The following is a 13628-nucleotide window of genomic DNA, read 5'->3' on the forward strand; positions in this document are numbered from 1 at the left end:
AGGCATAGCACTTGCCCTGCATGCAAAGAGTCAAGGTTCCATCCCTGGCAGCGCCTTCAGAGAGAGCTAGACAAGCCCCTTGTCTGTAACCCTAGAGCAGGGGTGCCCAAACCCTGGCCCTGGGGCCACATGTGGCCCTCAAGGCCTCTCAATGCAGCCCTCAGAGAGCCCCCAGTCTTCAATGAGCCTCTGGCCCTTCGGAGATTTGTTGGAGCCTTCACTGGCCCGATGCAACTGCTCTCAGTGTGAGGGCGAATGTTTAACCTCTTGTGTGAGTTGTGGGATGAGGCTCCCTCCACTGCTTGTTGTTTCACGTCTGTGATGCATTAGCAGCAGCAAAGGAAAGGCCAGCCTTGCTTTGTGCAAGGCCTTTTATAGGCCTTGAGCTATTACAAGACCTTCATGCATTCATATAAGTTCATCTTTAATATATTCATTTATGTAAACTTATGTAAATTTATTCAAATTTTAAATGTAAATTAATTCCTTATTCCCCCCCCCCGGCCCCCAACACAGTGTCAGAGAGATGATGTGGCCCTCCTGTCAAAAGCTTTGGACACCCCTGCCCTAGAGAGTTGTCATCACTCGGTGTAAACAATCGTGGACAGACACATAATCTGATTCAGTATGTGTGCTCTTTCTGGGTCATCTTCAGGCAGGCACGGAACATGGCTTTGTTTCAGCCGGCATTTCAAAGAACGCTTTCCAAATTTTTTCTTTCTCTAAACATTCGCTTTTGTCCTATCACTGCTTTTTTAAAAATGCCCTTTAAATGGTTTTGTCCTCATATTTTGTCATTTTATTGGCTTTCTTGTCATCTGTAAGCAGGGAGGCAAGGAGGGCTTTGCAACCATGGCTTGTGGTTAAACACCACTTTTCCAAGTATCACCTCTCCTCCCCACTTTTTAGAGCAGGGGTCTCTAAAGTTTTCTGCTGAAGGGCTGCATCTAATATCTGGCACAGTGTCAAGGGCCGGGGAAAAAATGTTAAATATAAAATTTAAGTACATACATTCATTAGAGATGGAACTTAGATGAATGAATATATGAATGGGTTCAAATGTCCAGGACTTCTCCAGGCACGAACACAGCCCAAGAAATAAAACACACACTTAAATGGACCCCCATTTCCCCATCCCACAAGCACAACTCTGGTTGTGTTTGGTCAACAGGGCCAGAGGCTCTCAGGGGATCAGAGGCTGGCTGTGGCCAGATAGAGGCTGGCCGCGGGCCGCATCTGGACTCCGGGCCAGGGTTTGGAGACTTCTGTTTTAGAGGCTGCTGAAAAACTGTGTGTCTTGAGGGGCAAGAAGAATGAAGCATGGCCAGGACAGAGGGAGTTTATAACACCAGCTCCCATACAGAGTTGTGGCAGCCAGTGAGCTTTGTCCCTGCACTGTACTTTTAAAATGTTGCAAGCTGCCTTGGGAGCTTCTTAGAAGATAGGAGAACAGGACATAAATACATGGGTGGATTAGATTAAATTAGAAAAATATTATGGAATACTGCTGGATTTATTAAGTATCACCGGTTCAAAAACACAGGTATAAATTTTATAATGAAGTTGAACATCTTGTGGAAGGAGGGAAAAAAATTCTGAGATACCTACCACTGCCCCTCGCCGTCTTCGTGCAAAAGTTGAATTACATCCCCATGTTTCACAAGCAAGTCCTCCGAGTCCCTAGTTTTGCAGTCTGCTAACGCCTTATATTTTCCTGGGGACTGAGACATAAGAACATAACATAAGAACAGCCCCACTGGATCAGGCCATAGGCCCATCTAGTCCAGCTTCCTGTATCTCACAGCGGCCCACCAAATGCCCCAGGGAGCACACCAGATAACAAGAGACCTGCAAGGCTTCCTGGGAATTGTAGTTAAGAACATAAGAACAGCCCCACTGGATCAGGCCATAGGCCCATCTAGTCCAGCTTCCTGTATCTCACAGCGGCCCACCAAATGCCCCAAGGAGCACGCCAGATAACAAGAGACCTGCATCCTGGTGCCCTCCCTTGCATCTGGCATTCTGACATAGCCCATTTCTAAAATCAGGAGGTTGCGCATACACATCATGGCTTGTACCCCGTAATGAATTTTTCCTCCAGAAACCTGTCCAATCCCCTTTTAAAGGCGTCCAGGCCAGACGCCATCACCAGATCCTGTGGCAAGGAGTTCCACAGACCGACCACACGTTGAGTAAAGAGATGTTTTCTTTTGTCTGTCCTAACCCGCCCAACACTCAATTTTAGTGGATGTCCCCTGGTTCTGGTGTTATGTGAGAGTGTAAAGAGCATCTCCCTATCCACTCTGTCCATCCCCTGCATAATTTTGTATGTCTCAATCATGTCCCCCCTCAGGCGTCTCTTTTCTAGGCTGAAGAGGCCCAAACGCCGTAGCCTTTCCTCGTAAGGAAGGTGCCCCAGACATGAAGGACAAACAGAAGGTATAGGCCTGGGGTCGGCAACCTGATTGCCACGAGGACTTGCCCAGCCCAGCCCAGCAGAACTCCTCTCTCAGGAGAAGGAGGGCACTAGCCTGTGCGGGTCTACTCAGAAGGAAGTCCCACTGTGTTCCAAAGGGCCTACTTCCAGGAAAGTGTGCAGGATCGCAGCCTGAGGCGGAGAGGCTGGCCGCGATCCGGGCTGCTGGGGTTGCAATCCTATCTGCATTTTCCTGGGAGTAAGTTCCACTGATTGCAATGGGACATACTTCTGACTCCCAGTCCCGTGCCTGTCTACTCAGAAGTAAGTCCCATTGTAATCAGTGGAATTTACTCCCAGGAAAATATTGCAACCCCAGCAACCCGGATCGCGGCCAGCCTCTCCTTCTCAGGCGGATCGCAGTGGCGGAGGGTTGGGGGGGCAGCAGGTTGGAGCTGTGTGGGGCAGCCTAAAGGGGGGGGCTTGGGCAGGCGCTGTGGGTCCTTCCTCAGATCATCCCCCCCCCCCGCACACGCAAGGGTGTGGGGGCAGGGGAGGCTCTTCTGCGGGGTGGGGGGGCTGCAACGTCGCTGTCCCCTGCTGGCGGGTTTGCTAGCAACCGAGCGCCCAGCCCCATGCCTGTCTACTCAGAAGTAAGTCCCATTGTAATCAATGGAACTTGCATCACCTGTGACGGGGGCGGCGCCGGGCAGTGCGAGGAGCGCCAGGAGGCAGAGGGGCAGCGGCAGGACTCCCTCCGGGACCCCCATCCTCCGCTCCTCCGGGCTGCAGACCAGAGATGCGCGTCCAGCAGAGCTGCCCCCTTCACTGGCCAAGGGATGATGCCCACCCGGGTTGCAGCCAGAGGCAGCAGGAGAGAGGCAGAGAGAGAGAGAGAAGAGCCTCTCCTCTCCTTCCAGCCCGGCACCCGCTGAGCGCTCAAGCCCCTTCTGGCGGGATCCTCGAAGGGACGTTCGAGGTCTGCCTGCAACCGCTCGCCCACCTCCCCTCCAGGCTGAGTGCTGCACCCCCCTCCAGCTACGCCACTGCACGTGAGTGCCCTTGGCAGGGGTGACTGGGTGGCCCAAAGGCTGTGCTTTCTGAGGCACCAAGTCGTGATCAGCACATGCAGCCGTCCTGGGTTTCTCCATACCAAGATCCAGGTCTCAGTGTCCTGAGTACACTTCTGTACTGCAGCGAGTCATGGACTCTTCGCTCACAACAGGAGAGGAAACTGAACGCTTTCCACATGCGCTGCCTCCGGCGCATCCTCGGCATCACCTGGCAGGACCAAGTTCCAAACAACACAGTCCTGGAACGTGCTGGAATCCCTAGCATGTATGCACTGCTGAAACAGAGACGCCTGCGTTGGCTCGGTCATGCCGTGAGAATGGATGATGGCCGGATCCCAAAGGATCTCCTCTATGGAGAACTCGTGCAAGGAAAGCGCCCTACAGGTAGACCACAGCTGCGATACAAGGACATCTGCAAGAGGGATCTGAAGGCCTTAGGAGTGGACCTCAACAGGTGGGAAACCCTAGCCTCTGAGCGGCCCGCTTGGAGGCAGGCTGTGCAGCATGGCCTTTCCCAGTTTGAAGAGACACTTGGCCAACAGTCTGAGGCTAAGAGGCAAAGAAGGAAGGCCCATAGCCAGGGAGACAGACCAGGGACAGACTGCACTTGCTCCGAATCGGCCTTTTCAGCCACACTAGACGCTGTTCCAGAACCACCTTTCAGAGCGCGATACCATAGTCTTTCGAGACTGAAGGTTGCCAACTAGAACTAGATACCCGGTGGTACCACCAGTGGTGCTTGAGGGGTGTCTGGTGGGATTAAAAAAATGCAACACACTATAGTTTTTTTTTTTTTTATACATAGCATAAAGGTAAAAAAAAACTATATATGCAGTGTTATCTTCATTTTAGATGTCAAAAGGGTTTTGTGGCTCCCAAGATTTTCTTTTCTCTGAAAAATTGGTCCAAATGGCTCTTTGAATGTTTAAGGTTGCCGACCCCTGGTATAGGCCAATGGTCTTCGGAAAGCGACACTAGCCTCCCTGTAAGCCAAACCCCTCCCCACTTCAAAAAAAAAAAAAAAGGTAGTAGCATTAGAACCCAGGCCTCCCATTCTGCAGAGCAGTTCTGCTAAGCCAGGGTTTCCCCCCCCCCCAAAAAGCGTTGCAACATATTAGGGCACCATGGCACACACACAGAGATGCCACTGCAGGATGTACTTAATGGCCCCTCTATCTGTTCTCCCTGGCACCACCATGTTGGATCTCATGAAACCTTACGGGATCCGAGATGGCAGCACCAAAACCTCACAAGATTTGCCACTGTGGATCTCATGAAATCACACAATATTGGGGTGCCACCATCTTGAATCCTGCAAATCTCACGGGATTTGGGCACTGCCGTCCTGGATCTTGTGAGATTTTGTGATATCCAAGATGGTGGCACCTTGCTGAGCTGGGGAAAAAGCTGCTGCAGGACCATGACCTGGGTATGTTTGGGAACCACTGCCCTTGGTCCACAGCTGCAAGACCAGACAGCTCAGGTCCAGGGCATTGTGGGAATTCAAGCGTGCAAAAGCAGAGCCGAGACAAAGGCGTCAACTGACCAGCTGATTCCCGTCTTCCTCTTCAGTGTCGGAACATGTCAAGAAGTAGTTGTTGCCAGACCAGTCCTCAAGCCCCTCGCAGATTTCCAAAGAATGAGACATTCCTGGCCATGCTACAGAGACACAAACAATGCCGTGGCTTGAACCACTGCAAAGATACTACTTGCTCAGAGAGGCAGGTTGCTGCTGTGGGGCTACATCCCTTGTGACCCAACAAACCAACATCTGGAGAAGTCTGGGGTCTGCCAGGTGAGTCAGTAGTTTTGGCAGTTCCAGGCTGGCAGCAAAACTGGGCAGGGCATGAGGAGGTTGTTAAGCTCTCGTTAAGCCACCCTATGGTCTGATGGGCTGCACTGGGTTATTTTGGAAACCAAAACTGGGAGGATGATGACGACAACAAACTGCTTTCTGACCCCTCCCTGCTGTGACCTCGGCAGCTTAGAAGGCAGAGTTGCCTTCTATTGCTAGTCCAAGCAAGACAGAGAGAACAGGAGGCTCCATACCCCTTGGGCTAATTGTCAGTGCAGGAAGCCCCTTAAGGGAAGCCTTTGTGTGCCCCAGAAGTTTCTCCTGCCCTCCTCCTGGTACTGCCAGTGGGCTACTGATGCTTGCATTCCCCCCCCCCAGCAAAAAAACTCCTCTCCTGCAGCAATTTATCATGCAATGCAGAAGGCTAGGCTATATACCAGGGGTGTCCAAAGTTTTTGGCAGGAGGGCCACATCATCTCTCTGACACTGTGTCAGGGGCCGGGGAAAAAAAAGAATTAATTTACATTTAAAATTTGAATAAATTTACATAAGTTTGCATAAATGACTGTATTAAAGATGAACTTATATGAATGAATGAGGGTCTTGCAATAGCGCAAGGCCTATAAAAGTCCTGGCACAAAGCAAGGCCAGCCTTTCCTTCGCTGCCACTGCTGCATCACAGATGTGAAATAGCAAGCAGTGGAAGAAGCCCTCATCCCACAGCTCATGCAAGAGGTCAAACAGTTGCCCTCACACTGAAAGCAGTTGCGTCGGGCCAGTGTGGGCTCCATCAAATCTCCGGAGGGCCAGAGGCTCATTGGAGACTAGGAGCTCCCTGAGGGCCACACTGGGAGTCCTCGAGGGCCGCAAGTGGCCCCAGGGCCAGGGTTTGGGCACCCCTGCTATATACCATCTTCCTGACCTTGCTTTGACATGGGGGAGGCATCTGAACCTGCAAATCCTCCATTCCCATTCTTGAGGGGTACAGTCACTGTGTGTGTTGTACGTTTGCAGGGTCCATTCTAATGCGACGCTAGAGTTGGGATAGAAGTGCCAGGTGGTGGTCAGGAAGTTAAGGCACATTTTTATCATGCGGGAGCAGCTGGGGAAAGTATAATCCAATCCAGTACAACAGCTGCTGGCTATCCCATACATATCTTTGAGGAGGGGAAGTTTATATAAGGCAACACACTACAGTCCAAAAACTTTAAACACTGGCAAAAAGAGAGGCTGTTAAGTTGCACGTACGTCTGTTTGGCTTGTGCTGGGGCGAGGAAGCCAGGTTGTCCAAGGCCACAGGGCTGGTGCGATCAGAATCATTTTCCTCTGAGCTTACGGACGCTCGGGGTTGCTTTCTGAAACACACCAGGTCAATTCAGAGAGTCCGAGGAAATGACACCAACCACATTCGGAACAGACAATCCCCCCTCCCCACAACATCCAAGTTTATTTTATAATCCTTTCCTATTCCAAGCACATACAGCCTTTGTATCAACATACCATCGTTGCATTTTGGCATTGCAAAGAGATTAGGTGTCTCATTACTGAGTTAATCTGACTTACCCTTCGCTCAGTGGCGGGGAGAGCTGGATTTGGTCTGCACAGGACGGCTGGGGCATCTTCTCCACTGTAGGTATGATGCAAAACCATATTAGTCCAACATCAGCATCTCGTGAAAAGAGGCAAGGGGATGTTTTGAGACATCTAGCTTTGGAAACAGAAGGTTGGACAAGGTGGAGCCTGGTCTAGAACAGGGGTGCCCAAACCCCGGCCTGGGGGGCCACTTGCGGCCCTCAGGGACTCCCAACCTGGCCCTCAGGGAGCCCCCAATCTCCAATGAGCATTGGGCCCTCTGGAGACTTGCTGGAACCCGTGCTGGCCCGATGCAACCAATCTCAGCGCGAGGGTGACTGTTTGACCTCTCACATGAGCTGTGGGCAGAGGGCTCCCTCCACTACTTGCTGTTTCACGCCTGTGATGCAGCAGTGGCAGCCAAGGAAAGGCCAGCCTTGCTTTGTGCAAGGCCTTTTAGAGGCCTTGAGCTACTGCAAGACCTTCATTCATTCATGTAAGTTCCATCTCTAATATATTCATTTATGTAAATTTATTCAAATTTTAAATGTAAATGACACCCTGGCACAGTGTCAGAGAGATGATGTGGCCCTCCTGCCAAAATGTTTGGACACCCCTGGTCTAGAAAGACACTATTTGCATTTTCAAAATGCAGTACTCTTTGCAGCAAGCACCCTCCATTGCTCACATCCTTGATGGTTGTGGTGTTTATCAATTCATTTCATCACATGCTGCAGAGCCATCTTTGGCTTACCCAGTTGTACAATGTATGTTTGATCTATCAGTAGGTGGGTGGGTGGGGAGAAAGGCAGAGTAAGCAGTCAGGAGAATTGCCCACTGCATCATTTCTTCATGATGGGGACAGGATCACTGCATCCTGGACAAATATCCTGGCCACTGGTGTCTGTGGACAATTGTGTCCATTCTTGTATCCTGGACATTTGTGCTCCAATACATATATACAGTGGGCCCTCATTGTCTGCGGGGGTTCTATTCCCAAAACCCTTGCAGATACCGAAATCTGTGGATGATCAAATTCACAGATTAAGGCACAAAAAATCTTCAGAGGGTGCTCTGAGGGCCGGGGGAGGCCATGTGTGGCTTCTCTGACCCTCAGAATGCTTGTTTTGGGCAAAAAACACACAACTTTCAGTTTCTTGGGGAAACTGGAAGTGACTTTTTAATGCCCTTTGCCTTCTGAGGTCTGGGAAGCCACACAGGTCAGGCCACCGTGAGGGTTCAGAACTGCGGATGACCAAATCTGCGGTACTAAACTTGTGGATAAAAAGGGCTGACCTATATTTATATTAGATGTACTTTTCTATTTTTAAAATGAAAAGATGGGGTAGGGTTAGGGCTGGATAAGAGGCTTAGCATATATAACATAGGACTTGTTGTCTAGTTACAGTTTGTTTGTTGCCCAGTTATAGTGGATGCAAATAAACCAGTGAACGTCCATGGATGACAATGACCAGGACACAAATACCCGAGTACCTTTTATGACTGGTGAAAATCAGTGGGGTCATCAATTTGCAAGAGGCTACAGCCTTGAAAAAAAGCAGGGTTGTCGTCAAATGCACCTCATAATGCCAGTGTACCTTTGATAAGCTCTTGCTGCTTGAATAAAATCTTCCTTATTTCATTGAGCCAGGCCATCTTCAGATCAACCGTTTGAGCCTGATGGAAGAGAAAAAAGCCTTTTAACCCTTCTGCAGGACTGTTGGAGAAAAAAGATTCTCCTCTACGAAAAGGGGAGATGATTTTTGAAACTCTCAACATTCCCTGGATGCATAAGCCGGACGTGGGACAGTCATATAATAAACTTATACCAAGGTCTAAAGAGAAGAATCTGTCATGCTTCTGAAACACCTGCAGGCACTTATGCACAGAACCAGCATGTATTTTCTGGCACGGCTTGGGATAGCAGCTTAGCAAACCTGGGTGCTTGGGTGTCTGCCCATCCTAGCTCACATGCAGCCTCAAGCAGACCCACTTCCTGAACCAAGAACAGCCATATTGGCTCCGTTGGGCAGTCGGGAACTGAGAGTACAGCCACAACATCGTATCTGACCTGTGAGCTTCCCAAGGCATCGGGCTGAGGCAGAATGCAGAGCTAGAGGGACTCATGATTTGATCCCTGCATTTGATGACTGAGCCCATGATTTGATCCCATCTAGATCCAGGAAGTTGGACCAGGTGGCCAACTTCCTGGCCTGATCCAGTGAAGCTGTTTTTATGTTCTTACCCAAGTTAATGCTCTTATGTAACATTTCCAAGGAAACCAACCTGCACGACGTACACCTCTTCCCGCCCGCTGTACCAGATCTCAAACTTCCGATGGTCTCCTTTCACATTCTCAGTGATTCCGACAGCATTCATCTGAGAACAGAAAAGTGCAGAACTACATGAAGCAGTCAGGTACCCTTGTACCCACTGAGGTCTGCTGCAAGGCAGACCACCCTTCCTGCAAACTATCACACAATATTTTAATGTCTGGCAACAATCTTCCCTGCCTGGCAGATATCTTCTGTGTGTCTCCCATCCCCTGAGAACTGTCTGCCTTCCCACTGCACAGTTCCCATGAGAAGCTAAGAAGTTGGGCCCAAAACAACATGACTTCAGCACCTGCCTGATGTTATAAGAATGGATTATAAGATGCATTCCTGCATGTTCAGCCCAGAAGCTATGTTTATTCTTCACATCTATCAACTTAGCTGCACCTGCTTGACAGCCCTTCTCCCAAGAGATGGGAACATGCAGTAAACATGTAAGTTTATATAAGTCCCTGTGTTTGGCCGCTGCTTTACTCCCAGGGCTTACTGATAGACCCTAGCAGGCTCTGTAGCCCAGTGGGTCACCTAGAAACTATGTAAATCCTGTGCCCGGAGATGCCCCTATATGCCTGGAAGTGCTCCTGTAAGTTGTTGCTCTTAGATTTTAGACACACAAAATCTTAGTCTTATATGATAACCAATGAGGGCTTGCTTCTTCCTTGAAATCAGAAGAACCTCCAGGCTACGGAAGAGCTAGGGTCTGGAAAACTCCTCCGCCTGGAAAAAATGAGTTACTTTCAACAACAGCCAAATTCATCCAAAACACTGAGCCTTTGCAAGGATTGAAGGTAACTCCTGGGTGCTCTGCCCCATATCCACATCATATGTAAAAAAAAAAAAAAAAAAAGGGAGAGCCATAAGAAAGCAGCTGTTTTTTAAAACAAAACAAAACATGCAGAGAGCCAGGTGGAAGGGGCAAGACCGCAAGCAAGTCCCCTTGCAAATAGGAACAAGCCATTTCTCAATACAGGCTCAGCTCAAAGTTTCCATTCTTCTGGGTTAATAAAACATTCTGCACCCTTCATGCAGAAGGTATTGCAAACACAATAATGCTGTCAGCTGGGCCCAGCCATTAAGGCAATGTGTGCCACCTGGATGAACCATATGTTCCCTTCCTTTTTTGGCAGGGGCATCAGTATCTATGGAAGATGGCCCCAGGAAGCAAGCCACCAATTCAGTTTAGCTGCTGCCAAAACAGTTTCCAAGGCACTGTTGAGCGAACAAACTGTGCAATCAGGTACTTGCTTTTCACTAGCTGCAGAAAAAAAAAAGAACCAGCAGATTATAAAATAGATTAAAGATCTATTTATCTTTAAGTTGCCATTCTCTTTGCAAAAAGAAAAAGAAAAAGAAAAAAAAGCCATTTATACATGTTGATTAACAACCAAATGGGAATGCTCTGTGCTCAGAAATGGCGCAGGGGGTTGAACAAAGAGCTATCAAAACAAATGGGAGGGTTCAGAGGGCCAAGTCTTTTTACCAGAGTTTCTTGCCCATGACTTCCGCCCTCATATTGCAAACCAAAATAATGAGGACTAGAATCTTTATTTGTTATTATGCTAAGCGTGCCAGGCTTGCAGTGGAAAAAGTTGATTGTGCAAATGTAAAGAGCCAGAAACACACACACAGGAAGAGTCCTATCTCAACTGGAAATACTAGCATCCTGATTTATACCAGTTTATTAATGTTTCTTTTTAGGAGAAGGAAGAGACTGAAAGAATCAGCTTTCACACTCCCACAAGTGATTTTTCTCAACTTAAACAGTTTGCACAGGAACAAAGGAAGATTTGACACACAAGCATCAACCCACTCTCTTCAACTGCACTTCCATCTAAACGAAAAAACAGACCTTCAGGGGGGAAAAAAAACACACCTCAGGCCAGCCCTTTCTGGAAATAAAATTTCTCATCACCAAATCTCACAAGCTCGTAGCAGGAGCAGCTGGTACACAGGAGACGGTGGGAGAGACGGACAGTTCTGGATAAGCCCCAAGGGCCTTTCCCGTCTTGGAACAAGGTTCTTTACAATAATAAGTTCTATGCGCAGCCCCACTGAAAACTCCGAATGCCCCGGTGGGGAAATAGAGGTTCAGCCAAGGCAGGCAGGTGTTGGGGTGAAATTGTTCTTAAAAGGTTGCAATTCACTTGGGGGAACTGCAGGACAGAATGGTTCCTCCACATTCAACCCGGTTTGCACAGAGGCGCTGGTTTTCATGAGGCTAGGAGGCCAAAATGCCCCAGTTCCGTTTTGTGGCTCCGCTCACATGCTGCAAAACTGGAAGGGCTGGTTTGGAAGGGACAATTCTGGGAGGATTGAAACTCACTGGAGTTCCTCAGTTTCTACTGGATGAAAGCCATCGTTCCCATTTTCACAGAATGTCCCTTTGATAGAGGAATTCGAGATAAAAGAAAAAAGAGCTGCCAGATAGCATACGGGAGGAACTCCATGGAGTTTATCAACCCATATCCCAGGCAAAAGACAGAGGCAGTTTCATCCTTTTTCAAACAACCCCCCCTCAAAAAAAAAAAAAAAAAGTTGGGTTAAATAATTGAAAATTCAACCCAGCCTGATTTTAACCCTAGCTTTATTCCTGACATATTAGGCTTTTATATATAGCCCAGTTACTGTATACAAGCACATCAGGAGTAAAGCCTAGGCTTATATATAAATGGGAGCTTCTCCCCCAAGCTCAGAGTGCCCCTCCTGGACAAAATGCATCCTGTGCTTGCCACCTCAAATGTCTACACCAGGATGGAGGTGGAAAAAGCATCCTCAGAGAGGGCACACCACAATTTTGATACGTCTGTTGAAAAAGGCCCCACCTCAGTTTGATATCCTGGTTTGGTAAATATCAGCAGAATCCTATGCATGTCTACTCAGAAGTAAGTCTCGTGAACTTGTGTGAGACATTCCCAGGTAAGCATGTTTAAGATTTCAGCCCTAGTGTGATTTGAACAAACCACAGTTTCTTGTGTTCAGAAAAAAAAAGAGAAACCGTGGTTTGTTCGAAGCCACAAATTGAAGTTTTAAAATCTCTTCCCCGCATGGGTGAAACCCAAAGGAATGGGAGAGTATGTGAAACTAAAACTTCTACTTCTTGCTTATGCACATCACACTTAACCAGTTTCCCAAAGTATGGGGTTGTGATCTGCTGAGGCCAGAATGCTGCAGGATAAATGGCAAATAATCCTGAAGTCATTTTGGGTTTATCCCCCACCTTACTCTGCCGTGTCCTGACCTTGGTGGGCCTCAGATCCACCAAGAATGACGTAATGGGACACCAGGGTAAGACGTTTGAGAAACCCTGTGCTAAACCATGGCATTTTGTAACACCTGAGACTATTCACGGCTATTTTCCACAGCTAGCATTCATTTTTCTGATTAAATATAAAACTGAAAGATGGAATGCCAGGGCTTCTTGAGTGGTGAAGCTTTTGCTTACTTTCAAAAAGTGCTTAAAACTGTACGAGGAGGTTTTATCGTAGCCATCGTTGTGATCCTCTCTCTTCTTGCAGAAAACCAGCGCTTTCTCATACAGGAAGAGGTGCCTTTGCATTGGCTTGAACCTGGCGAGGTCCTTCATCTTCGTGGGGCCTTTTCTATGCCCCGTCCACACGCTGAAAGAGCCTTGCATCAGCACTTTGCCCAGTTCACTGATGTCTCCCTGACAACAGCAGTGATAATAAATGAAGTCAGCTGAACCCAACTGCTTAAAAATAAAAAATCAGGTTTTCCCAGTACAAAATGCAGGCACTTATAGTGGTTTACCCCGCCCCCACCTTTTTAGCTTTGTCATAAAGGATTGAACAAGCTACAATGATCAGCGTGAGAAATTCAAAGAGAGACATTCAACCACTTTGCAAAATACATTTTCGTTTGGATGAGCACCTAACAGAACAGAAGAGCCTTGTTGGATCAGATCACAAATTCATCTAGCCCAGCATCTCACAATCACTAATCTGATGCTCCTGAAGTCCACAAGCAGGGCAGGAAGGTAGCAGCCCTCTCCTGTTATTCCCAGGACATATCAAGAGGTAGACTGCCTTGAAACATGTTTAGCTAGCACAGTGATTTTCAACCTTTTTCATCTCACGGCACACTGACAAGGCACTAAAATGGTCAAGGCACACCACCAGGTTTTTGACAATTGACAGTTGTGGCACACCTGTGGACTACTCCAGTGTGCCACAGCACAGTGGTTGAAAAAGGCTGGCCTAGCATAAGAATATAAGAGCCGTGTTGGATAAGATCCATGGGGGCTCCCTTCAGATAACGTGTTATGTGGGTAGCCATGATTGGGATCCATATTCCCCATGCAAGAATCTGTGCTGGGGCATCACCTACCCAATACCCTATTTCCAGCTGTGGTATTCATCATTCCCTCCCTCCACAAAAAAGATGACTTACATCATAGCCAGTTATTGAAATCTGGTGCATGG

General features: G+C 48.2%; 1 protein-coding gene across 1 annotated transcript in view; it reads right to left on the minus strand.

Annotated features, from left to right (window-relative positions):
- MCF2 (MCF.2 cell line derived transforming sequence) overlaps nt 1-13628 on the minus strand; it is a 55062-nt gene that overhangs the window by 3800 nt on the left and 37634 nt on the right. The window contains exons 20-27 of the mRNA XM_066639962.1: nt 13597-13628; nt 12632-12853; nt 9143-9235; nt 8455-8533; nt 6848-6911; nt 6533-6639; nt 5036-5148; nt 1609-1721 (exon numbers count right to left, since the gene is read on the minus strand). The exon at nt 13597-13628 is cut by the window's right edge and continues 94 nt beyond it. Coding sequence (XP_066496059.1) covers nt 1609-1721; nt 5036-5148; nt 6533-6639; nt 6848-6911; nt 8455-8533; nt 9143-9235; nt 12632-12853; nt 13597-13628 — 823 coding nt within the window. The remainder of the gene's footprint in view (nt 1-1608; nt 1722-5035; nt 5149-6532; nt 6640-6847; nt 6912-8454; nt 8534-9142; nt 9236-12631; nt 12854-13596) is intronic.

Source organism: Tiliqua scincoides, chromosome 12 (genome assembly GCF_035046505.1).
Source record: "Tiliqua scincoides isolate rTilSci1 chromosome 12, rTilSci1.hap2, whole genome shotgun sequence".
Taxonomy (NCBI): domain Eukaryota; kingdom Metazoa; phylum Chordata; class Lepidosauria; order Squamata; family Scincidae; genus Tiliqua; species Tiliqua scincoides.